At 33.2% G+C, this 26,286-nt stretch overlaps 1 protein-coding gene across 1 annotated transcript; it reads left to right on the forward strand.

Annotated features, from left to right (window-relative positions):
- The first annotated feature begins 9 nt into the window (after positions 1-9).
- On the forward strand, positions 10-25,151 carry DR1 (down-regulator of transcription 1). The gene is made up of 3 exons (XM_074262714.1): positions 10-437; positions 13,819-13,982; positions 21,632-25,151. Exons 1-3 carry the CDS (start codon positions 218-220, stop codon positions 21,779-21,781), a joined length of 534 nt encoding a protein of 177 aa, XP_074118815.1. The 5' UTR covers positions 10-217; the 3' UTR covers positions 21,782-25,151.
- The last annotated feature ends 1,135 nt before the right edge of the window (positions 25,152-26,286 follow it).

Below are 26,286 nucleotides of genomic sequence, written 5' to 3' on the forward strand. Positions count from 1 at the left end.
CTCTCCCGTGCTCACGATTCCCAAGTCACCCCTTCACACACACACGCGCACGGCGCGTACACACACTCACACCCCGCTCCTCGGGCTTGTGTCCCCGCCGCGCCGCCCCCAGGCTCCCGCGCCCTCGTGTGAGGAAGATTCTCTGGTCTCTGCGGGCCAGTGGACTAGAACCAGGGAATTTTTAAACGCCGGGAGAAAGAGAGGTAGAGACGAGACGATGGCTTCTTCGTCTGGCAACGATGATGATCTTACTATCCCCCGAGCTGCTATCAATAAGATGATCAAAGAGACTCTCCCCAATGTCCGGGTGGCCAACGATGCCCGGGAACTGGTGGTGAACTGCTGCACTGAATTCATCCACCTCATCTCCTCCGAGGCCAACGAGATCTGCAACAAATCCGAAAAGAAGACCATCTCTCCGGAACATGTCATCCAAGGTAAGCGGCGGGGTGAGCGGGGGTCGCGGCTTGAATGGAGCCCGGTGGAACAATGAATACCCTGAACGCCGCCGCGGCTCGCGGCTGGGGCTCTCTCCCGCGCCAAGGGCCAGCCGCTTGCCTAGACATCCGGCTTGTTTTTTTTTTTTTTTTCTTTTTCTTTTTTGCCCTTTAAAAGCAACACCGGCTTTGAAAGCGGAAGGACGTGATGTTTTTGGCACCCCCAAAGTGTTTCCAAACGGTACTGGTTAATGATGTCCCAAAATGTCCCGAAGAGAGAATTCGCATTTTAGTCGCAGGCTCACTCTGGGCTAAGGTGAAGCAACCAGACCTCCTGGGCTCGCCCCGATCGGGCACACCTAGATAGCAGCACTACTGCAAAAAGAACGCGAGGTTTCTGGCTTCACGGCCATGGAGCCCAGGAAAACTTTGGTGTTGGTGGGTTTGGGGAGGGGGAGGAGAGGGAGTGAATACGAAGACAAATGAAAACATCTCTTATGTACAAAGTAAAAATGTTCAGCATAAGATGGGAGTTAGGACAGAGGTGTACTATGTTTTCTCCTTTGTGGAGTTCCTCATTACGTGAATGCTTCAAGAAAAATAGCAGTTTTTATTTTTGTTGTGGAGGCAGCGGAGGCTTTATTTTTTGAAGAGAATGAATGTTACTTTGATGTTCATTGCCTCTGCATTGCTTACCCACAGCCAGGTTATGTACTGGAAAGAGAATATATTTTAATATGGCCAAGAGCTTGTTCCAAGGGTTTTTACGTTGAATATTTTTCTGTTCTTCCCCCTTGAATTGCTCACTTGGATTTACACAGACAGCCATTCATGAACTGCACTTTAAAACAACTTCATCAGTTAGCAGTAGATCATGTGCAGGGTACTGTCAAGTGTCAAGAGATGGAGATATTCTGGAGACTTTTAGTACATCATGATTCTTGGGGCTGAGTGAGTACTGGCTGCCCTCCTTAAGGAAGGCAATATAACACTTTCCTTTTTCTTTTATCCATTTAGTGTTTGAAAAGCATTTAAGTCTGAAATGATCTTATTTCAATATAAATTCTAACCTTGCCAAGTTGTGTCTCAGTTGCTTAAAATGTTTTTTAAAATTCAGTTAATAAAACTATAGTATTTAAGTGAGCTTCTAGTTTACCTTTTACTATTTGAGTTTCATAATTGATGTGTATGTAAATAAATATATGCACATATTGCTATATAAATACATATTATATATTTGCATATATATTTCATATACTATATATATACATAGTAACAGTCTCATCAGAGTGATATGGGAAATGAGTTCAGCACTCTACAGATGTGGTATTATGCTAATAAGTATACCTACTACTACTTGGGTGACATTTTATCATCAACATTGACAATATAAATAACCCATTGTAGTTCCTTTGTGATGTTAGAAGTAGTTTTAATATATACCATGATTTCTCAGTATTTGAAAAAAAAATTCCAGTAAAGCTGATTAGCTTCATTAATAGATTGCATGGTGAAAGTGTATTCTAAAAGCTTTTTTTGATGTTTGTACTTAAGTCTACCACATGAAAAAGGATATTCTTTTGTTTGTATTGCTCTGTGCAATACTGAAACATCTTTTCTTATGCAGCATTACTCTCCACAGATAGTAGTTTCTTTTTACATTTCATATAAAATGGAAAGGTTCTTTTGTCAACATTGTCTGTCATGGAAAAATACTAGTCTTCAAGGGATCTGTCTTGCTATTGGTGATCTTTGTAAAATCTAATAGCAAATTAACTTCTTGATAAGAGTTTAACCAATTCTAGAATATTTTTATATTCACATAGCTTGAAAATACTGGTGTAGGAAATAGTATTAGTTCAACTTTAGAATATGTTCACTTCTGAATACTTTATGATTATACTTGTCATTACCAGAAAATCAAAAATTAGGATCCTAGTAAAACACTTATTTTACTAATTTGTAAAAAGTGATAATAGAGGAAGGAGAAAAGAAAAAAAACTGCCAAGTGTGTAATATTTGTATGACATGTAATATGATAATATTACTAAGTACTGGGTGATAATTTTACTATGATAATAGAAGTTATAATGCTTTGAGAATAGTATCTCATTTGAGTGTCATTAATACCCTTTTGAGATAAACCATTTTATGTAAAAGAAAATTGAGGCTTAGACAAATTTAGTGACTTGCAGGGGATCATATCTAATTTTCTTGCTTTGAGTACTATTTACATGACATGAAGGCTGCTGTGGTTGTCCTTTTTTTGGTGTTAATACTATTTATTGTAAAATCACTTTTTATTAAAAACACAATCTACTTTCCTTTTTCACTATTAGAAATTGGAAATTATATAGATTCTTTTTTGGAGACTCCTTCATTGCAATCATTTAAAAAATTGTTAGATGATGTGTTCTTAGTGTTTTTACAGAGGAGGAATATCCTCTACACTTTGGAAACCTAGGTTTAGGAAATATGGGGGAATTGTAGATGAAATTATAAATGTGAATATAGACCTACTTTCTTGTACATATTTGTTTCAGATACACCATTTATACAGGTGGTGAAGCTGCAGAATTCTTTGTAGTTTTAGGTTGCTGAAGAAGTTAGACTTTAGTGATGGGTTCTTTAATGAACTAGATTAGACTTTTGCCTCTGGACATTTCACTTGCCATTTTTGGTGGTATTGTACTCTGTATCTGAGTCAATTCAGCAAATCATTATTCAGTCACTATAAATAAAAAAAAAAAAAGAAAAATGATTACAATTAGTTTGAATAGACTTGTAAAGTAACCTAATGTGAAAATAAGTTTATGATATCAGTTGTATGCTTTATTTTGAAAAGTTGTTGTACATTTTGAGAGAAAGTATTTTGTATAAAGGTCATGTTTCATTACAAAGGGTTCCAAGTTTCTTAGTGTTTTGTGTTGCTACCTTTGCTTGTGAATATGTTTTCTGGTGTAGATTTCAATATGTTGCTTTGTTGCTTTATTGGAAGACAATCTCTCAGGTCTCTGGCCTTCTCATCTGATAAATCAATATTGTACTAAATGATCTCTGAAGTCCTGTTCTCTATCATTCCCTGAATTTGTGTATCTTTGTAGAAATTTTATGGCTTTGGGGGAGGGGGGGAAGGCAGGGAAACTAACTTTGGTTTCTCCTGTCCTGTGCACAATTTAAAAATAAAGGGGTAGTGTACAGAAGGAAAGATTCACAAATACTATCTCATTTGTTCTTCACAATAATCTTGGGAACTCTTGTTGGGTACTGTTGTCATCTTCACTTTACAGTTGAGTAAATTGAAGCAAGTAGAGGTCAGTTACTTATCCAGGATCACAGAGCTAGTGTCTGAGGCTGAATTTTAATTTAGGGCTTTCTGACTCCAGGCCCAGCTCCTTTTCCTTTGTACTATCTGGCTGTCTTAACAGTGTTATATTAAACTCAGACTCAACTGTGAAATAATTTTGAAAGCTTTAGCTATATATATTATATTTGTTTTGTAATTTCTATAACCTAGGATTTAGAACTTGAAGGGATTTAAGATGTAATCTTGTCAAATACCTATATTTTGCAGATGGGTAAACCAAAGTGCATAGTTTTTAAATTTACTTAGATTGAAGATTAAGGATTAGAACCCTGATTGTCTACTATATTCCTGTGCTCTTTTCTGTCAGACTGAAGGTCTATTGATGTTCACTCTGCAGTATGGATTTCAGGTTATATTTGAATTCAGATCTTCCTGACTCCAGGTCCAGTGATGTATCTATATCTATCTGTCTCAGGAGGTGGGTGGGAAGTAATCACAAAGGAATTATTTTTTCCAAAGGGGCTCATGATTTGTGTGTACTTTGCATGGCATAGTAGATTTGTCATCCATGTGGGCATTCCCTCCAATGCAGATTGAAAATTAGCCATATTTTCCCTTTCTCTGTGACTGATATGTAATATATCTTTTCACATATTTCTGTCCATCTTATCTTCAGGGGATATTCTTCACCTTTTTTGGCAATATGAGGATACCAGTGGAATATAGAAACTATCTATCCATCAAACTAAGCACTGCTATTAAAAAGAGGGGCACTCTAGTAGGCAGGTTTAAAGCTGTTATTATTATTATTATTATGCTGAAAGATGACATTTATTGAATAGAACTAGAAGTACTTAGAAGTGGAGGTTAAAAAAGACCAGAAACAGTCTTCCATATTTCTCTTCCCTGGAGTCATGATTGGTAATTACAGCTATATTTTGCTGCTTTTCCTCTTTATGTTATGGTAATCATTTTATATGTTGTTATCCTAGCTAGTGGTTCAAGTGATGATATTTACCAACATGAGTTTCTTATACTAAAGCAGTTTCTTGGCACATTAAAAGTGTCGATTTAAACCTGTTCAGTAACTACTTTTTTGCATGTGTTTTTAAAAATGCTTAGGTGTCAGTTTGTTGTTCAGTCTCATGTTTAGTCATGTCGAACTCGAACTCTTTGTGATTCTGTTTGGATTTTTCTTAGCAAAGATACTGTAGTGGTTTGCCATCTCTTTCTCCAGCCCATTTTACAAGTGAGGAAACTGAGGCCAATAGAGTTAAGTCACTTGCCCAGGGTCATATAATTAAGTGAGTGGCTGGACTCAAAAAGATGAATCATCTTGATTCCAGACCTGGCCCTCTTTCCACTGTACCAAATTTCAGAATTCATTGATTATATATAAAAATGACTTATACATAATTATTTTATTTAGGTAGCAATTTTCCCTCCTATCATTACCAATTATATGTTGTAATTCCTAATATATGTTTTTAAAGGTATTAAACTTTTCTTTTTACTGCATCTCTGTGTCTCTTATAATGTAAAGAATTATTTTCATTCATAATTCTTAAAGGTTTTACTTATTCTTAGATTTAAAACACCCCCAAATTTTGTATAAAACTGGAATGATTGTTATCACTGGATAATAAATTATAGTAAAAAGTGCTTGTTTTCTTCCTTTCTTTCTTTCTTTCTTTCTTTCTTTCTTTCTTTCTTTCTTTCTTTCTTTCTTTCTTTCTTCTTTTTTTGCAAAGTGTTATATTCTAGATCATGAGTAACATTTATTATGCAAAATGTCTTAAAACATTAGCTTAATATCTGTACCATATTTTACAAATAAAATGCATGTAAATTCATTCTATTAGTAATACTTATAAATTTTGATTCATTGATAATTGTTCTGGGAATTAAATGTAATTTTTTTTAATGTTCTTTTTTCATTCTTTAACATTGGTGAAGCAAATATTGAGTGACTTAGCCAAATCACTTTTGCAGTTATGATTTCATTGAATCCTGAGAATACTACAGAACCTCCTCAGTGAAATTCTTAGAAATGAAAAAAAGAGGGTTATTCTTTCTTAAAAGTGGATATGAGTATACATTATTTGAACTGTAAATAGATGGGTAACCTGTCAAATCAGATGGAGCATTAGTTGAACTCAGAATTGATAAAGAGGAACGTTGGATTGATTTGCATTTGGGAAATTAGTGTTCTCAGTGAATTCCAAAAGCTTGTTATATAAAGACTCATGTAATTGTGAATGGAACTTCATGATATAGGAAGAACTCAATGTCAGATAAACTAGGAACCAATGAAGAAACTCATCGTGGGTATAAGTTGATTGGAGCATGCTACCAATAATGACTTGAATATAAGTAGCATGGTAGACATCGCTGAAGAGATGTATAAGCAGAAGAAAAGGTGGGCCAGAATCAATAATAAGTGGATCCTGAATGTTTTGTATTGATGTGCTAGATTAGAAAAGAAAATTCACTTGCAAGTTGAGTGGAATCTTCTGGTGAATTTAAGCATTTATTAGGAGCCTTCTGTGTGTCTGCCATACAGAAAAATGAACTTGTCTTGCCTCTCAAGGAATTTATATGCTTACATGCACACATATGTATGGATTTGATTGTATGTATACACATGTGTACATACATAAATACATACAAAATAAATATAAAGTTGTTTTTGAGTAAGAATGGATTATCAGATTGAGAAGGAGTGATTGGCAGATCAAGGAAAATTTCATGTGGAAGGTAGCACTTAAATCAAATCTTGAAGAAATAGGAATTCTTAAGAGTTAGAGATGAAAAGGGGAATGAATTCTGGACATGGGGACAGCCACTGCCAATATGTGGAAATAGGAAGAGGAAATGGAATGATGGGCATGAGAAATTACAAGGTCAATGCCTTCTGTGCTTGTCAAAATCCTTCAAGGCTTATTGTGGTTTTCTTCCTCCTATATGAAACCTTCCATGCTTCTCATTGCTGGAAATGAACTCTTCCTCCTCATATTTTCTAATACTTTCCCTATATCTCTCTTTGCATTCACAATATTTTAGCTGCTATCAGTCTTATCTGAATACCATTTAGGTCATTCTCCCATATACATGGAGTATAAGAGGATATGGACAAGAGTTGCTCAGATTGAACTTTCAAAATAATGAGCTTATAGATTAATTTGATTACTATATACCTCAGTATATTACATATGAGTATATTCCAGTCATTAAGGATGTATTTATTTTTTAAATTTTTTTGCTACAACATAGTGCTACATTGAATATTTTGTTACATTTGGACCTTTTGTTACTAATATGCTTGAAATAGAAATCAAACAATTGCATTGCTTAGTAGCTTCAGGAAGATCTGCATTAAAAGTCCATATAATGTAACTGGGTATATGGTTCTGGAACAAGTCACTTTACCTTTCAGAGTCCCTAAAAAACCGTTGTTAAAACTTTAAAATGGAAATCAGTTACTTATGTACTTTGGTGCAGATGGTTTTTTTACTGTTTTCTCTCTTCATTAATGAAATAAAAGGATACAAACAATTCTATTATATAATTCCAAAGTATTTTCTAGAATGGTCAAATTCACAGACCCACCAAGAATGAGTTTGTGTCTTTTCCATCTTTTATCATTTTTGCCAACTTGAGATGAGTAGTATGATGTTGCAACTTCAGAGTTTTTTTTTTGTTTTTGTTTTTTGTTTTAATATGCATTTCCATTTATTCAGCAAGCATTTATTTGAACACCTCTAGTGGTAGGCACTTCACTAGGTGCCTTGGACAAAAGACTAAAACATTACTACCCTCCAGGACCATATGCTCCATTATAAACATATAATAACCAGAGATGGAATAGAGGCGATTATAAAAACCAAAATGTTATTTAATATAAAACCTTCATATCAAAAATAAAACCTAAAAGAAAAATTTTAGGTTGGGATAAAAATTTTGTACCAAATATTCTGACAAAAGTCCAGCATATGGTATGTATAGAGTTGACTCAAAATTATCATACTTAAGAGCCATTCCCCAATAGAAAAATAATCAAAAAATGTGGACAATTTTCAGAAGATGAAATCCAAACTTATCAAATATGAAAAATATCCCTTTTGATCATTTTTCTATTGGCCTCTAAAGTCTAGTATATTTGTGTTATTTCTTTATAAAACTTGGCTTGTCAGACGTTTATTAGAATCTGATACAAAGTTTTTTCCCCTACTTCTATGACAAACAAAAAAATTTGAGAAGATTTCTATAAAATGATGTAGGAAGAGTGGGAAAAAAAATTTTTAAAGTGCTTACTCAGTGCTAAAAACTGCTGAGCAATGGAGATACAAAGACAAACAGTAGAGACTATGCAATGGAAATCCAAAGACAAAAAATAAAGATGGACCCTGGAGAATCACCTATTTTGGAATATTAAAGAAAGAATTTTGTAATGGGTGATATTAATCCAGAAAGTTAGAGAGATTTTTACTGAGATAACAGTAAATTGACACTCCCCATCCAAGAGAATTGCCCAAGTTGATTTGAACATGGTTCATGATCCCAAAAAAGGAGAGGGTGAAGGGGGAAAAGATCTTTGTGTGGGCAGAGAGATAGATAGCTAAAGAGACTGGAGTGAAATGAAGCAAGACTTTGGACTTTTCCTCAAAGAGTGGTCTGAGTGAGATTGTCATATCTATATCTATATAGATCTATCTATAAGATACCTTATGTAATGAAGACAATAATAATAAACAAAAATCCAAATATAATAGTTCCAGATAATTGTAGCTAAAATATACATCTTAACTTTCTTTTAACAAATCATAAAATATGAAAATGGAAATTTTCAATGCTGTCGGTCATTATTTTAACAGTTGGAAGAGATCAGACATCCTTGACAAGTAGTCAGTCTAGTCTTTTTAAATTATGTGAGAGAGAGAGAGCCCACTACTTCCTAATTCAATCCATTCCACATTTGGATCACTATAATTATTTTAAAGTTTTTGTGTATACATGCTTATATTTGCCTCACCAGCTTCCATCCCTCTTCTTTGCTCCTAGTATTGTGCTCTGGAGCCAAATATAAGTCTAATCTTCATTTCATGTGATAGTCTTTTTACTATTTGCAGACAAATTATCGTGTCTCCCTCCCATCCTTGCCAAGCTGCCTCTTAGTTAAACATTTGCACTTTGTTCAACTAATCCCTACCTGAGAATTACCCTATGACTTTATATTATATCTGACTTTTAAGGCCTTTTACCATTTTTATTATCCTGTTCTAGACATTTTCCAGTTTAATTTATCTTTCTTAAAATGTGCACCCCTAAAATTTCTTCAAGTTTACTTCAAATAGTTTAGTTTAATTCTGTTTTTATTGGAAAGTATTTTAGGGGAAGTATTCACTAGTAAGAAATTAATATTGGCACAAAAAATATGGTGAGTCTGGGAAAGATTTGTAGTCAAAGAAGGTCGGAAGTGCCAAGGAAATGAATTTCAATGTCATTTCTTGGTTTATTATTTTTAATGTCTTTCACATAATGCTTAGGGAAAGAAAGGAGAAGTGTTCAATATAAGCAGGCAACTGTTAATACTTTGTTAGTTCAGATTAGGGCCAATATTTTGGTTTTTCTTTGTCATTTTCTACCTCACATTAGTAGAGATATCAAATCGTATTTAATCAAATATTCACATTTTGTGACAGGTTACAATTCAGTGATCCTCAAACTTTTAAAATAGGGGGCTAGTTCACTCTCCCCCAGACTGTTGGAGGGCCGGACTATAGTAAAAACAAAAACTCACACTCTGTCTCTGCCCCTCAGCCCATTTGCCATAACCCAGTGGCGGGCGGTAGTTGGAGAACCTCTGGGTTACATCATCAGTAGAAATAACTTCAACAACAAAATCATGTCAGATATCTTTAAGATTATTTATACAAACCAGCAACTATATGATAATATGAATCTGTGCATGGATATTTGGTATCTGTTTTAAAGATCATAGACTCAAAAGCTTTTTCAAACATCAGGTAGAATATTTAAAGGAATGTAGCAGAATGCTAAGAACTATGTTCAAATTCCTGTTTCCTAAAATCAGAATTTTTGGATACTTTACAAAGTATCTCCATTTAGACTCCTTCATTCATGTCTTTTTGTGGTACAGAAATTATATTCTATGTCCTTGTAAACTATACTAGCACAACACAAGTTGTGACAAGTTCTGCTAAGCTGAAAAGACTTCACAGGATCCTAGAATTAGAGCTAGAAACGACCTCAAAGGGAGATAAATCCAGTCTCTTCATTTTGCAAATGAGAACACTGACAACCAGAAAGGAACAATATTTGAACCCAGGTCTTCCCAACTCCAAATCCAGCATTGTCCATTAAACCTTACTGTGCATAATCTAATGACAAACCTAGCCCCATTTAGATGCACTTATTACTAGATGTTTCTGAGGGGTTTTTGACTGCAGAAAACTCATGAAAGAAACAGGAATAATATCATCTTAGAGCAGGGATGCCTATTATCACCACTATTATTCAATAGTTTATTAGAAATATTAGCTATAGCAATAAGAAAGGAAAAAAGAAAGTGAAGGAATCAACAGTATAGATGGTGAAGAAACAAAATTATCACTCTTTGCAAATGTGAAGGTATACTTAGAGAATCCTAGAGAATCAACTTAACAACTTCAGTGAAGTTGCAGAATATAAAATAAACCCATACAATTCGTTGGGATTTTGATATATTCCAGTAAAGTCCAGCAAGAAGAGAAATTCCATTTAGAAAAATACAGTCTAGTCAATATAAAAAAATATAAAATATTTGGGAGTCTCCCTGCCAAGAAAAATCCAGAATCTATATAAACATAATTACAAAACACTTTTCATACAAATTAAGACAGATCTAAATAATTGGAGAAATATTAATTGCTTATGAATAGGTCAAATCAATAAAAATAAAATTACCATTCTTCCTAAATTAATTCAGTGCCATACCAATCAAATACCCCCTCCCCCCAATTTAGAAAGCTAGAAAAAGTAATTTTAAAATTTATCATCATAGAATATTTATCATCTTAGGGGTAGAAAGATTTGGTTAAGAATATAAAGGGAATCAATAGAGGGGAGGGATGTAAAGGAATGTTGGCTTACAAATATCAGATCTTGAAAAGTACTACAGAGTGATAATCGTCAAAACAATATGCTACTGTTTAAGAAGTAGAGTAGTGGATCAGTGGGACAGATTAATTAGGTACACAATAGTGAATGGCTATAGTAGTAAGTTTTGACAAACCCAAAGATCCACGTTAATGGGATAAAATTTCACATTTTGACTAAAATTGCCGGAAAGCAATTTGACAGAAATTAAGGGTAGACAACAGCTTACACCATATATTGCTAAGGTCAAAATAGATTCATGATTTAGACATAAAGGGTTGATGTAAACAAATTAGGGGAGCATGGAAATTTATCAGATTTATAGGTAAAGGAAGAATTTATGATCAAACAGATAGAGAGCATTACAGGATGAAAAATAGATAATTTTAATAACTTTATAATATATAGGTTTTGCAGAAACAAAGCCAATGCAGCCAAGATTAAAAGGAAAGCAGGAAGCTGGGGGAAGTGGGGGTGAGGAAGAATTTATAGCAAGTTTCTCTGATAAAGGTCTCATTTCTCAAAAAATATAGATTGGAGTCAGATTTTTAGAATGTGATTTATTCTTCAATTGATAAATGGTCAAAATTTATAAATAATTTTCAGAAGAAATCTAGATTATCTGTAAGTCACATGAAAAAATGCTCTAAATCACTATTAAATTGAGAAATGCAAATTAAAACAGTTCTGAAGTACTCCCTTATACCTATCAAATTAGCTAATATGGCAGAAAAGTAAAGTGGCAAATGTTAGAGGGGATTTGAAAAAAATAGGTTCACTAACTAGCTTCAGACACTTTCAAGCATTGTGAGCCTGGGCAATCAATTCAGCCCTCTCTACTTCAGTTTCCTCATCTATGAAATGGGGATAATAATATTTATCAAGGTTATTGTGAACATCAAATGAGATGATAATTGTAAAGCACTTTACACAAGGAGAGCCTGATGCATATTTTGGACTTTTTTGGAGAGCAGTTTAGAACTATTCCCAAAGGTCTATAAAATAGTGCTGACACTTTGATATAGCAATACTGTTACCACTTCTCTCTAACAGAGATCAAAGAAAAAGGAAAAGGATCTGTTTATACAAAAATATTTAATAACAGCTTTTTTGGTGGTGCAAAGAATTGAAAATTGAGTATTCATTAGGGAAATGGTTGGACAAATTGTTATACATTTTGATAGAATACTATTCTGTAAGAAATGACAAGTAGTATTGGTTCAAAAAATTTTGAGAAAATTAACATGACCTAATGCAAAATAAAGGTGAGCAGAATCAGGAGAACAGTGTATACAATAAAGACAATATTATACAATGATCAATTGTGGATGACTTAGCTCTTAGCAGTGCCAATGATCCAAGACAATTCCAAAGGACTTATGATGAAAAATGTTATCCATCTCTAGAGAAAGAACTAATGGAGTCTGAATGTAGTTTGAAGCATTTTTTTTTTTTTTCTCTTTTCCTTGTTTTTGGGAGGGCATGTTAGGTCTGTTTTCTTTTGCAACATAGCTAATGTGGAAATGCTTTTCATGACTGCACGTGTATAATTTATCAAATTGCTTGCTTTTTGGTGGGGAGAAGGGAAGAGAGAGAATTTGGAAAACTTTGTAATTTTTCCTATGAATAATGTTTTTTGTATTTCAGAACATGTAAAATTATTTTTAACATTTGTTTGTAAAATTTTTGAATTCCAAATCTTCCCAATCCCTAAGAAGATAAGCAATTTGATATACATTATATATAAAAATAACTCAAGAAAAAAAATAAAGTGAAAAATAGTCTACTTCAATCTGCATTTATCTTGAGTCCTTTGGGATTGTGTAGATCAGAGAATAGCCAAGTCTTTCATAGTTGATAATTGTACAATATTAGTCAGTCTTATGTGTCCAGTGTTCTCTGGGTTCTGTTCAATTCACTTTGCAGCAGAAACTCAAAAAGAAGAAAAATTAGTGTTAGAAAAAAAAAACTTTTATATATAATTGAGAAAAAAATTTCAATAGAATATCTTCTTAGACTTTTATGGATTTTGATCTTCATTGGTGAATTATCACCAGTTGTGAATTAATTCATTTATCTTTGAAGTTTTAAATACAACCTAATTAATTTTGTCTTGGCAGCTATGCTTTAAACTTTTTTCATCATGATACTGATAAGCTATGGTGTGGATCTTTAAATTATAGGCTAGGAGCATAAATTGTAAAATACAATTAGGTGTCACAAGACCTAGAATCAAAAAGACCTGAGTTCAAAGGTGGCTTCAGACACTTTCAAGCATTGTGAACCTGGGCAATCAATTCAGCTCTCTCTGCATCAGTTTCTACTAGCATATTTTAAATTTGTCCGTTTTGGGGGGATTTGCTGAAAATAATCTCCTGCTTATCTTCTGAATAAAGGAAAAATTGTCTCCCCCCCCATTTTCTCCATTTGAAACTCATTAAGATGTTCCAACTTCTCAATTCCAATTGACATAAAAATCTACTATTAACAAATAAGTTATAAATATTTGCTCTCCCCCCCCCCCCCCAGTCCTCTGAGAGTGACTAAATGACTAAATCATTGAATCATGAGTTACTGTAAGTGGCTAAGCATGCTTCCAAAATCATATATCCTTAATATTGGTAGTTTTTCATAGGAAATGCTTTGATCTATCAGTGGGAGAACAAAAAGTAGAAGCCCAAATTCTGAAGCCTGAACAATTGTGTCATTTGGTTTTGCTTTTCATATTGGTAAAATACTTATTATTTCACCCTTCAAGATAATTTTTAGTATAACTATAAAATGGATTAATGCAAAAAAGACCAACTGAAATTAAACGACTCATACCTAAGAAAGTGTTATTTACTTCCTCACTATCCCTCTTCAGATTTAATGGTGTAGAAACTCAATTTGATTTGATTTTGTTTTTCTCTCTAGCATTAGAAAGTTTGGGCTTTGGCTCCTATATCAGTGAAGTGAAAGAAGTCTTACAAGAATGCAAAACGGTAGCCCTAAAAAGAAGAAAGGCCAACTCTCGTTTGGAAAACCTTGGCATTCCTGAAGAAGAACTACTAAGACAACAACAGGAATTATTTGCCAAAGTAAGTATTATACTATTTGTGGTTTTATATGGAATCCTATCAGGTTTTTTAGTTCATTATAAAAATCTTAATGGATTATAAAGTCTGTAATGTTTTGGGTCTGCAAAAGCCTGTGCACCTAAAAGAATCTCTTTCATGTGACAGAGTCTAGTGTTTGAATCTGGTCAATTTTGACATCTATAAAAATAGTAAATGCAGCATATATTTTCTTTCTATTTTCTAAGATAATGAACTTAGAACTAATATCTTTTAATGTGAAATTTACTTTAAAGTTTTTAAAAAGAATGTCCATACACAAGTATCATATATGATTTCGTGTATGATTAAGGTACAATAAAATGATAAAAGTCATTTATAGAAAACATTAAGGAAAACTGTTATAATTAGTGACATGTAGGAGGCCCAGATAATTTCCTCTTTGTGATTAAACCATGTTCATGACACTTTTAAAAAGACTGTGCTTTTCTTTTCTTTTTTTTTCTTTTTTTTAAATTTTAAAGAGAGTTGCTAAAGCTTCATTTATTCTGCTTGCCTCCTTCCACTAAGATTCTTTTGAATGAGAAGATTGTAATGTAACCTCATCTGTGCCTGAGTTTCTTTTGCTGACTTGAGTATAATGTTAGGTCTGAAAGGCACTGCATTCTATTTTTTGATCAGCTCTTGCAGATATATATTATCGGTTACAAAGAAGACTGGCAAAAGAATTCGGTAGTTACATGCCATGTGCTAAGGATATAGGAAGATATAATACAAAGGTTAGATAAGACACAGACTCTGTCTTAGTAGTTAGGAGATAGAGAATAGGATGCATACCTAAATTCAACAGTATACTGAGTTCAGATAGGAGAAGGTGATATTTAATTTCAGTTTAAAAGGGTGGGATAGGAAGTTACTGTATGGCAAGAGGGCATTCCAAACATAGGAAACAGAGCTGGGAAAGTACAGGGATTGGATATGGGACAATAAGTTCTTTAGTCTGAAATAGCATGTGAAAGGGGGTTTTATAAAATTAGGATGACATCAAATTATGAAGGGCCTTGCAATTCTAGGCTTTACAGGAAAATATCAGAGGGTTTTAAAATAAAATGTGATACAATCAGATATATTCAGAAGAAAAGAATGATTTAACAGTTCTATGAAGTCTGGATTGAAAGTGGGGATCTGGATATGGAAAGACGTATAGAGTTACCTTTATAGTGATGGCAGTAGAAAGGACATTATGAGATGAAGTCAAATTATTGTGGAGGTAGCATATGAATTTTTAGGAGAGAGTGTAGGAGAAAGAGAAGTGCCTAAGGACAGTATTTTAGGGAAACACTGTAAGGGATAAAGAAAAGAATAGGAGTTGTTTTTAGGAAAGAGGTTAAAAGCAAGAATAATATTTGAGAAAGGCAAGAATTTCCAGAATGATGGGGGGGTTAATAAAATTGGATATTTCAGGGAAGTGAAGAAGGATGAAGATTGACAAAAGGCCACTATATTTGATAATTAGGAAGTTGTGAGTTGGTGAGAGGGCAGCTGATGGTACAGTGGATTGAATCTTGGTCCTGGAGTCAGGAAGACCCAATTTCAGATTTGGCCTTAGACATGAATACGAACTAGCTGTACCCAGGGAAAATGACCTAGTTTCTGTTTGCCTCAATTTTCTCAACTGCAAAATAGAGATATTAACAGCATCTGCTTCTCGGGGTTGTTGTGGGGAGATAATAATTCGAATAAGATAATAATTATAAAGCATAGTGTCTAACAAATTACTAAATAAATGTTGGCTTTTATTATAATTATTATTAAGGAATAAATATATCTCTTCCTCAGACACAAAAGGAGTAGGTAATGAATGAGAGTGGCTATTAAGAATTTGGGGGAAAGTTGAGGGAACTCATCAAATGACTCACACTTGCCAGTGAAGGTTAGACTATCTGGTTGAAGTGTACAAATGATAGAGATATGATTAGGAGGTTGAGGAGAAAGGAAAATGTTTAGTACAGTCATTGTGATGAGTAAAATTAGAATATAAGAATTGCTGGCTAGAAATAAGGACTTAGCTGAGAATGATGTATTAGAAATTTATAACAGATGAATTCAATGCATTTTCATGATTTTCCGAGTAGTATTAGTGTCCTTTAAAACCAAAATGTACAGTAGGGATTGCTTTGGATTGGCGATTTATGAATAACAAAGTCAAGGATTGTGATTTTAGTTATTATCGGGTAAATTTTAAAGGGGTAATACCATGCCAAGACCAAATATGAGAGACAGGTAAAACCTGAGTCATGTGGAGGCTAGGAAGAAGTCCTGTGACTCCTTTATGACACAAATAGGGGATATGAGAGAATAAAAGGTGAGGGTAGTAGAGGCAAAAGTATAAAAGTTTGTAATCAGAGAGTAGCATTTTGGACTTTAGAATTTTGAAAGTGGTGCAGTTCTATAAAATGGAGTGGTCCAAGGTACAGAAATTTTGTTGGCATGTGGCAGAAATAGAGTGGAAAAAGGAACTCTTTGAAGTTAAGAAAGTTGAGGATGTAGTCAAATTAGACTCTGCTGTAAAAAATGGTTTAAAGTAAATGAAGGATCATTTATGGTGGGTGAAAATCTCCCATCTGCTTCTACGCACTCCATACACAAAAGGCTATTTCTCCTGCTTTCTAGCTTCCGTACCTAATTTAATTCCCTCCCTTTTTTAAGGTACCAACATGGAATTTAGTATGTGTATATTGTTTAAAACTCTTCTTCTTAACATCATTTCTCTTATTCTGGTACTTTACTATGGAAGCAAAAGGGTTATAAAAACTGAGAGTTCTTTTATATATTTGACTGTTTTATCAATTATTATAGCCAAAAAAATTCATTACCTGATAGTCAACTTGATAGTAATAGGTCTTTGTATTTAGCCCAGGTTAGATCTCACATAAGACATACACAGTCATCAGGTTCATACTTACAGCTTTTCCAGCCTAATGTAGCATCTGCAAGAGATTACACATACCCTTTGAGATCTCAGTATCACTGCTATGTTATAGTAAGGTGTGCAAGTAGGATTTGTGCATGGAATTGACATTTGGTAGTGGTGATTTTTGAGGCCTAATATCCTGTGTTGCTTTCCTGTTCTCACAGCTAACTGAAGAAATCAAATTTTTTGTTCTGTTTTTGGTGTTTAAAAGATGCTATATTAAAGTATTTTCTCAGAAAAATGTCTATGCGAGTAGTTGCAGTGCTTTTAGAGTGCTTGAATTTCTTCCAAATATGTGCGAGTACATAATTGTACTTGAAATTTTTATTTCATTTTAGTGAGAAATTTTATATGCCTAAATTGTGTCATGGTAAGCCACAGTAATTAATCATTAAATTAATGTATCATTTTGTTGAGCACTTCAGTTTTTCTTATGCCTAAAATATTAACATTTTTGATCATTGTCCATCTTTAAAACACTTTGGACAGTAAAAATTCTCTTACCAAAGAAAATATGCTAGAATAACTGTAAGATCTAAATTGTTTTATAGAAATTGAGAAATTAAGCTTATTGTAGTAAAATACCCTTTTTGTAATTGAATAATTCAAGGCAAGAAATAGATTTTTCTCTCACAAAAAAATAAAATTAAAAAAAAAAAGCCTCTTGTTAGGTTCTTACTAAGTGCTAATGAAATAATGCGATATTAGGTTCTTAGTGCTAAGTCAGTATTTGACAATTCTTTAGTTCCGGCCTTTCCTGGGTAATAAGTAAGAGCTAGCATGTTAGCAAATAATTCATTCTGTTGAGTGGACTGAAAAGGAGTCCTGCCTACTCTCTTTATGGTTAAATTATGAGAATATACAGCACAAATATTTTCTTTGGAGGCATCTGTAAAGATTGTTGGTTCTTTAAGAGGAACCTTAGAAACCTTTTCTTCAAAAACCCATCACCAATTATGTAGTAGCCGGGTTATCTTTAATGGAGATCCATGTGCAAAATTTGGAGCGGTGGCCAATAAAATTTGCCATTCTGGGATGGTCTCACAGCATACATTAATTTGTGCGTTAGTATAGAATGTGTATATTTTTTCAGGACTTATTCCAGATAATTGTATTATTCTCTTAATTGCCTTTAATAAAATTCTAGCCACAAGCACTGGGTAAGGAGTAAGGCTTTGTTCTGGTTGTGCTGGGAGGTTCACCCACTCAATCACACTGTCTCCTTGATGAAGGACTGCTGTGGGTGCCTCTTTTGTAACAAAAACTGATATTTCCAAGGGTTTTTGAGTGACTCTTTCAACCACATTGGATAAAGCCAGTTCAACCTAACAGCCTCTGGCTTGTGAGTGACTTTTTTTTTTCCATTGTTGCTGTTGTTTCCTATGTATTTATACTTGCTTCCTACATATCCTTGCTGTAAATTTCATCCCTGTCTTCTCTAGGATTCAATTAACATCTTTCTGTAGCACCTACGTCTGTCTTGGATTCTGTTCCTCTGCCTTCAACTATGCACAGATCCATCTCAAAATAACCTTTAACCCTTATTGACCCTTCAGGCTACTCTCCTATTTGTATTATTTTTTGCATTGCAAAATTTTAAGAATGCCTAATTTGTATCTGTTGCCTTTTCCTTCTGTAATCTTATATAATGTGTTTTTTGTCTTTACCCCTTTACTGAACACTTTATTCTCGCTGTTTGCTAGACATATCCTGGCCACCAAATTCAGTCACCTTTGCTCAGGCCTCATTTGTGATCTTTCTGAAATCATTGACCATTCTTTCTTCTTAAAACTGAACTTTCTTGGTCCTCATGACATTTATTCCTTTCCTACCTCTTTTCTATATCCTTTCTTTTCCATTCCCTAACTCTGAGTACATGAAGATTCAGTTCTTAAATCCTTAGTCTTTTCTCCAATGTCTCCTTTATGCTCATATTTTCTTTTTTCTTTTCTTTCTTTCTTTTAGTTTTTTATAAAAGTTTTTATTTACCAGATATATGCATGGGTAATTTTACAACATTGACGATTGTCAAACCTTTTGTTCTAATTTTTCCCCTCTTCCTCCCCCCCACCCCCCACAGATGACAGGTTGACCAATACATGTTAAATATGTTAAAGTATAAATTAAATATTACATATATATATATAATATATAATATTTAATATATATATAATATGTAATATTTAATTTATACTACTGTGTGCAGAACTCTATGCTAGGGGACTCCTTGCTATCAAGGAGTTTATATATGAAAGTGTATTTGACTGGCTTCTGGCCTAATATGTTTGGATATCTTACACTTGTCATCAGATAGCATTTCTAAAGTTTTGATTAGCAAATACATATTCCACCATCCCAAAATTATCTTCCCTTCTGATCATCCCTGGTTCTGTCAGTGACAATGTTCTTCTAATCATCCAGTCTTAAAATCTCTCCCTATATATGAGTTCTGCTGGTCTCTTGCTTCTTATACCCAATGTCTGATACTCTTTGAGAGGCAGCAAAATTCTGAACTTGGCATCAGGAAGATTTGGGACCCTCATGAGTTCTATGACCAACTCACTTAACCACTCAATTTGTCTGTTGAAATTAAACAGTTGCTTATAGTGTTCTCTAAGGCCTTTTTCAGCTCCAAATTTATGATCCTTTTTCCATTTCCATTCCCATTACTCTAGCCTAAACCTTCATCATCTAACATTTAGATTGTAATAGCCTAGTCTAAGTTGTTTTTAGTAAAGTCTCTTCTACTCGACCCCTTTAGTTGCCTGTACGAATTGCCAACAGACTGCTTTTCTTAAAAGAGCTTTTATCGTGTCATTTTCATGCCCTTTGATAGCCTTTGATAGTGTCCTATTAAGTTTAGGATGAAGTCCACATTCCAGCCTGCCTTTCAAGATATATCTCCCCTAGTTTGTTCCAACAAGGCTAATAATGTGTGTGTTTTCAGTTCCATTCCTTTGCCTATCCGTTTGTCACTGAAATGCCTTCCTTTTTTCTATCTATTGAAATCCTGCTTGTTTTTCAAGACCTAATTCAATTCCCACTTGCTCCATGGACCTTTTCCCATACTTTACTAGAATAATGATCCCTGCTTCATGACTTGTGTCACTGTCTATACCACTATAATTAATGATTTCCATCATACAGGCACTTAAATAGACTTGTGATCATAAGCAACTCATTTAACTTCACTATAAGTTTCTTCATCTTTAAAATTGGGATGATAATAATACCTATTTTCTGAGGATTGTTGTGAGAGTCAAATATGATTATGTACATAAACTGCTTTGTGAAATTTTAAAATGATAAATAAATGTTAACCACTTACATGTTTTCAAGTGTATATGTCTCTTTATGTCAAATAAAAGGAAATAAGTTTTACATACTGGTACTTGTTAATCCAAGATGTAGTATAGACTGAACATAGTTTTAAAAGAGGTTTATGGATGATAGAATCCTAAAAGATTAAGAGAAATAAAGGATTAAGTTGGGAACAGAAAGGAAAAGCCACAATTCTTGTGTCAGATATCTTAAGTATAGAACTAATCCCTTGATTAATTCAAGGTAATGATATTCTTTCATAAAATGTTTGATATCATTACTGTGTGGTGTGGCATTTTCTTTGGTATTCTTATAAGGAAACAGCTTTTTCTGTTTTTTGATCTGACTATCTGACCCTTCCAGTGCCATTACTGGGACCTCTCCTTGTATAGGAATGGTTCATATATTGAGGTGTTTACTAGAAAATGAAGGAAGGATAAATGAATGAATTTTGAAGAGCTAATAGAAAATGGTAAACTACTTATTTGGAAATAATAATTTTTTATGGGAGGGCATAGTTCGTCAATACTTACTTGTGACAATCAAATATTAGATTCAGAACTACTTTTACTCATGTTAGTCTGGATGAATCTTAAATAATGCAGTTCAGAAAGATGTTCTGAATTGCTTTATGTTTTTTATCCCCCCCTCCCAAGTCCTTTGTTTGATTAGATTGTGTTTTTTTATTCTCCTATTCTACCATTGTCATTCTTAATTTTCTTTTGGCTCCCTAAATCTGTTTCACTACTTTTTTCACAAGCATTTTTTCCCCATGCTATCATTGTTTTATTCTTTAAGTAGCAAAAGTATTTAGAAGCAAAAATTTGAGGATACCTAGGATGGGGGCAAAGGCCTTGAGAATAATATTTAAGTATTTATTTATTGGATTCACATGCAGTAGTGTTCTTTTAAGATCTGAAAATGCCACATCATGAACTTTTAAATTATGGCAAATTATTTTTATATTACAAAATTCATTCATAATTGAAAACCATGAATAACAAGGGGTTGTAGTTTGGAAAGAGAATAGAGACCTAGCAAGATGTTGCATATAAATAACTATAATCAAAGAATATATAATATTATATGTATATATATAATATAATCTTATATAAACTATTTTTCATTCTCTGACAAGACAATAGCCAAGAATTGTTTGATATCCATGGGAAACCTCCTAAGTTTGCAAAAATGCTGCTTTTTAATTTAATATTTTCCTCAGGCTACATTTTCTTCTAAGTGTTCTTGCAGGAGGGTTAGGTCTTTCTGTTGTATGCTTTATAAAGTAGTTGGAAAATGTCTGCCTTTTATATTTCTAATTGATCATATTTGCCTTTGACCAAAATGTTTTTTTGGGGGGGTGGGTCTGGCTTTTTAGGCTAGACAGCAGCAAGCAGAACTGGCTCAGCAAGAATGGCTCCAGATGCAGCAAGCAGCCCAACAAGCACAGCTGGCTGCTGCTGCTTCAGCCAGTGCATCCCATCAAGCAGGATCTTCTCAGGATGAAGATGATGAAGATGACATCTGAAATTCACCAGCTGAGTTTTTATTCTCACGATTTTTTTTCCTGCACAATGAAAAAGTGAAAAGAATGCTTATCTGTAATTTTGTATGCATCTTGGTGGACTGGCCATTGGTATTCTCGGGATGTCTGCTGTTAAGTTTCAGCTATTGTGTGCTATACATGTAAAAAACTCTCTTTGAACTCTTGAAGATTTAAGGTTCAGTATCATATCAATTTTGAATTTTTAATGGTGTTTATGAAATTTTAGATAGCAGTGAGTCCTTTATTTGATCAATAAACAGTGTTACAGTAAACTACAAGTTTATAAAATACATTGAGATTTATACAGAAGCTCTAAATCTACATGTGCATTTCCTCTGCCCTTTTAACTAAACTATAAAAATCATATATGGGGAATTTTTAATTATTTTTTCGGGGGGGATGGGTGGGAATGATACAAGTAGACATTGGATCAGGTTAGTTAAAAAAAAAAACAAACAAAGAGTTCAGTTCTACAGTGTCTGAATTTTTTGTCCTTTTAAAAATGAGGAGATATATATATATATATATATAAATAAAAAAGGTAATAAATATATATGCTCAGTTAAATACACTTGTTTAAAAAAAAAAACTCAAACACATACAATGCTAGGAAGATGTATGTTTAATAGGAGTTGTACAAATTCAATTTGTTTTTGTTTTTGTTTTTTGTATAGGGGTAAAAACCAAGGTTTTATTATGGCATCTATTCATCTTGAACTAAACTATTACATTTCAAAGACTGCCCTGTTTTGAGGACTGTCATGATTCTTATTATTTCACTCCAATTCAATAATTGTTGTTGATAGTGTTACTTGCTTTGTCCAACCATGTTCATATTATTAAAATGAGTGGATGGAACTTGATGAAACATTTATGTGGGTTCCAAGGGTTTAACTGGCGTTGGTGAATATTCAAACCTTTGTGGGGAGGAATGGAAGCTAATGAACATGCTTGCTGGAAAAGAATAATTTTTTTTTAAATAAAAAGTCGCCCTTATAGTTTACTTTTTGTCAGCAGGAATTTAACATTTTCCTGACTAGGTTACAGGCCTATTTCTATGTTACCTTTAGAAATGGCATCATTGTCTTTTTAACCCTAATTGGGTTTAATAGCAGAAAATTAATCAGGTTTAATTTCAGTTAGGACAGCATGCCATATGACTGATGAGCACCACAAGCAAAACTAATGGTTACTTTTAATGTGTTAAAGAAATGCTTTTCTTTTGTTCCAGTAAAGCACATTAATGGTTGTTTAATTCTGATGTATTGAAGAAATAGCATACTTGTTCACATTTTGGAAACAGAAAGGAAAAGCCACAATTTTTGTGTCAGATAATCCATATCCTTAAATTTTGGGATTTCCAGCAGAGCTGAAAAAATTATATAGCAGGTTTGACAACTGCTAGGATTCTTTAAAAAAATAAAAATAAAAATTATATGGCCATTTTAATTAGAAAATGAAACATGTAAGGTTTACAGGAATTTGGATTTCTTAATGATCAGATTTTGCTATTTCAGAAAATGAAAAGTTATCAAGTATTTATTAAATACATCCCTTTTTTTTGACATACCACCCTTCCTCCTCCAATGAAAAGGTTAGTTTTGTTGGAGTGTTTAAGTTGAAATTATTTCATGAATATTGCATGAAGTATGTTGGGCAAGATCTGAGTAAGCAACTCATTTTTTTTAAAGGTATCAATAAGTACCAAAGGTAGTAAAGCTAGTTGAGAGTAATCACTATGTTAATATGCAGTGTTGGCTTTTCTAATTTGTACTGTAACATCCTTACACTTTCTATTTTAAGTGAATCTTTTTCTTAACTTAGATATTTTTCACACTTTTTTTTTTTTTTTTTTTTTTTTTTTCTGATGCAGAGTTCAGGTTACTATTTTACTGCATCTGATATGTATGATGTTTGGATCCTTGTGACTTTTCCTTTGGACATTCTTATGCTTTCATATGCTGTATTCTTCAAGCAATAAAATTCTGATGTGTTTTATAAATTGTTTTTATACTTAATACATTGCATACATTTATAATACAAAAATAGAACTTTTTCTTCACCTTTTGGCCAATTCCAAAATGCATAGATTAAAGGGTACAAATGTTGCTGAATGATTTTGGTTAGTATGCTTAGATTCACATTTGGCAAATGTATTTGTTTTGCTTCTTTGTTTGCTTGGATTACGTTAAATGGTGTGTATCTTTGTAATCTGGGCAAATCTCAGCTTCTGAGCCTCAGTTTTCTTATTTGTAAAATGAAGATAATATTTTCGCTACCTACCTCATGGGGCTGTTGTGAGAAGCAAATGGAGGTGTATATAAAGTGCTTTGCAAATCTTAACTAGATAAACATTAGTACCCAACTATAAGGCAGATTGCAGTGTTTTGCTTTTAGCTTTGTTTTTTTTAAACCTTAGGGACACCATTTTCTTACACCTATTATTCAGTTATATCAAAATTTTTAGAATCTTTTGGGGAAGGGGGGGAAAGATTTCTGTATTTCTATAAAAGCAAATTTATTTCTGAGTCTGTACTACCTATTTTGTATGTTAGGCCATTTTGGAGCTCTACCAGTGTTTGAGGATATAAACAGATGGCACAACATTTAATGTTATAGAATAATAATTTATTCCAAGACTTTCTCTAACCTCAAATATACAGTAGAAACTTTCCAGGAAATATACCATGTTGCAATAAATATCTGGTCCATTTCAGTTTAGTATTAATCAAATAAAAGTAACAGCAAAAAAATTTTTTTTCCCATAATGATGCAATAGTATCATGTACTCAGTAAAATTCTATCAATGCTAATCAGAAATATTGAGGAATAAGAACTTAAAATTTAAGACAATATGAAGTCTGCTACTGAGCAAAAACAAATTAGGTAAGAAAGAAAGCTATGATAAAGAAAAACTGATTTTTTTAGGGGGAGGGGGTCAAATTAAAAAAGTTAACAAAGCAATCAATAGTTTGATGTACTGCTTCTCAAAGATATAACGTGTATTTTCTAATTATACAATATTTGTAACTATGTTACTTAGAGAAGTTAAATAGTTAATACTAGATCAAGAATTACATATAGATCTAACCTTATGAGATATTAAAAATGCCTAGATAAATTACATTTATGAATGTAAAGGGAAAAAGTAAACGTAAATATTCAATAATCCTACCTTTACTAAAATACAGGAGATTCATTTAAACATGAGAAACTTCTTTATGTCAAATGTAAAGTTGCACCTACAGAAATAATATTCTTATTGACAGAAGGAGATATAAACTCTAAAACTGTTTTGTTATAACTCTAAAACTGTGCCCCCAAAAATGTTTCAATAAAATCATTAATTAGATTGGTGTATAGTTGTAACTGGACCAAAAGGAGAAATTTGAAGGTAGATGGAATGATTCTTTCACTCAAATTTCATTTCTGGTCCTTAATCCTTAGGTATTCCTGAAATAATTAAGTTGATATTACTTGATAGACTTAATAATTCTGCACAGACATGCAGCTTAATGAATATGTTCAAGATTCTGGAGTGGAATAAGATTGGAAACTAATTTCATATGTATACACATATGTACGTACATACATACAACCAGTAATTCTGAGAAACCTTTAAAAAACTCATAATTTCCCATAAAGAATGTTAAAATTTGGAATTTTGTTCCTCACCAAGAACTTGGAAACAAGTAGAGAATAAATGTGGCTTACACATTTCATAAAATCCAATAACCTTTTGTCAGTCCTCATCCTCCTTGACTTTTCTGAAACATTTGACCCTTTAGTTTATCTTTGAAATGTTTTCTTTCTGTGATGATATATACTATTGCTAGTTGTCCTGTCACTCTTCACAATTCTTCTCTGTCTCTAGCTCTTCTTTCTCTTTCAGTTCATTAAATGTTAGCATTCCCAAATTGTTAGTATTTTATTCCTCAGTCTCTTTCTAAACTTTTCCCTTTCAAGAGCTTGCACACACTGTTGGCTTCAGCTGTTACTTATATTGTATAACATAAGACAGAAAGAAAAGGATTCAGAGGTTACCTTGTCCAAAAGGAAACTAATCTGGATATTGTAGAGATTTTCCAAACAAGGAATCATCCAGCTTCTGCTTGATAATAATGGGGAACTTAATACATTCTATTTTTGGACATTTCTGATTACTAAATATTTATTTATTTCAAATCAAAATATACCTCTTTTTAACTTCATGGTAGCTCTTTAAAACTTTAGACTGTTCTTTCTTCTATCTCCAAAATATTTTCTCTAACTATTCTTTGAATGACATGTTTTTCAGAATCTGACCATTCTGTTTACCCTTCTTTGAATACACTTCAGTTTGTTGATGTCCTTCCTAAAATACAGTGCCCAGAACTGAACATCAGAAGTCTTCTTGAAGTACTCTGACTAGGACAGATATCACCTTTCCTTCTAGATACAATGCTTGTCTTTTGCAGCCTAAAATAATTTTTCCTTTAGGGCTGCTA

Source organism: Sminthopsis crassicaudata, chromosome 4 (assembly GCF_048593235.1).
Source record: "Sminthopsis crassicaudata isolate SCR6 chromosome 4, ASM4859323v1, whole genome shotgun sequence".
Classification (NCBI taxonomy): Eukaryota; Metazoa; Chordata; class Mammalia; order Dasyuromorphia; family Dasyuridae; genus Sminthopsis; species Sminthopsis crassicaudata.

Excerpts from the sequence above, each read along its gene's own strand:
- DR1 (XM_074262714.1), top strand. The coding sequence starts at position 218 with ATGGCTTCTTCGTCTGGCAACGATGATGATCTTACTATCCCCCGAGCT. Across the intron at positions 438-13,818 it reads TCCGGAACATGTCATCCAAG|CATTAGAAAGTTTGGGCTTT; the intron begins GTAAGCGGCGGG and ends TTTTCTCTCTAG. Across the intron at positions 13,983-21,631 it reads AACAGGAATTATTTGCCAAA|GCTAGACAGCAGCAAGCAGA; the intron begins GTAAGTATTATA and ends CTGGCTTTTTAG.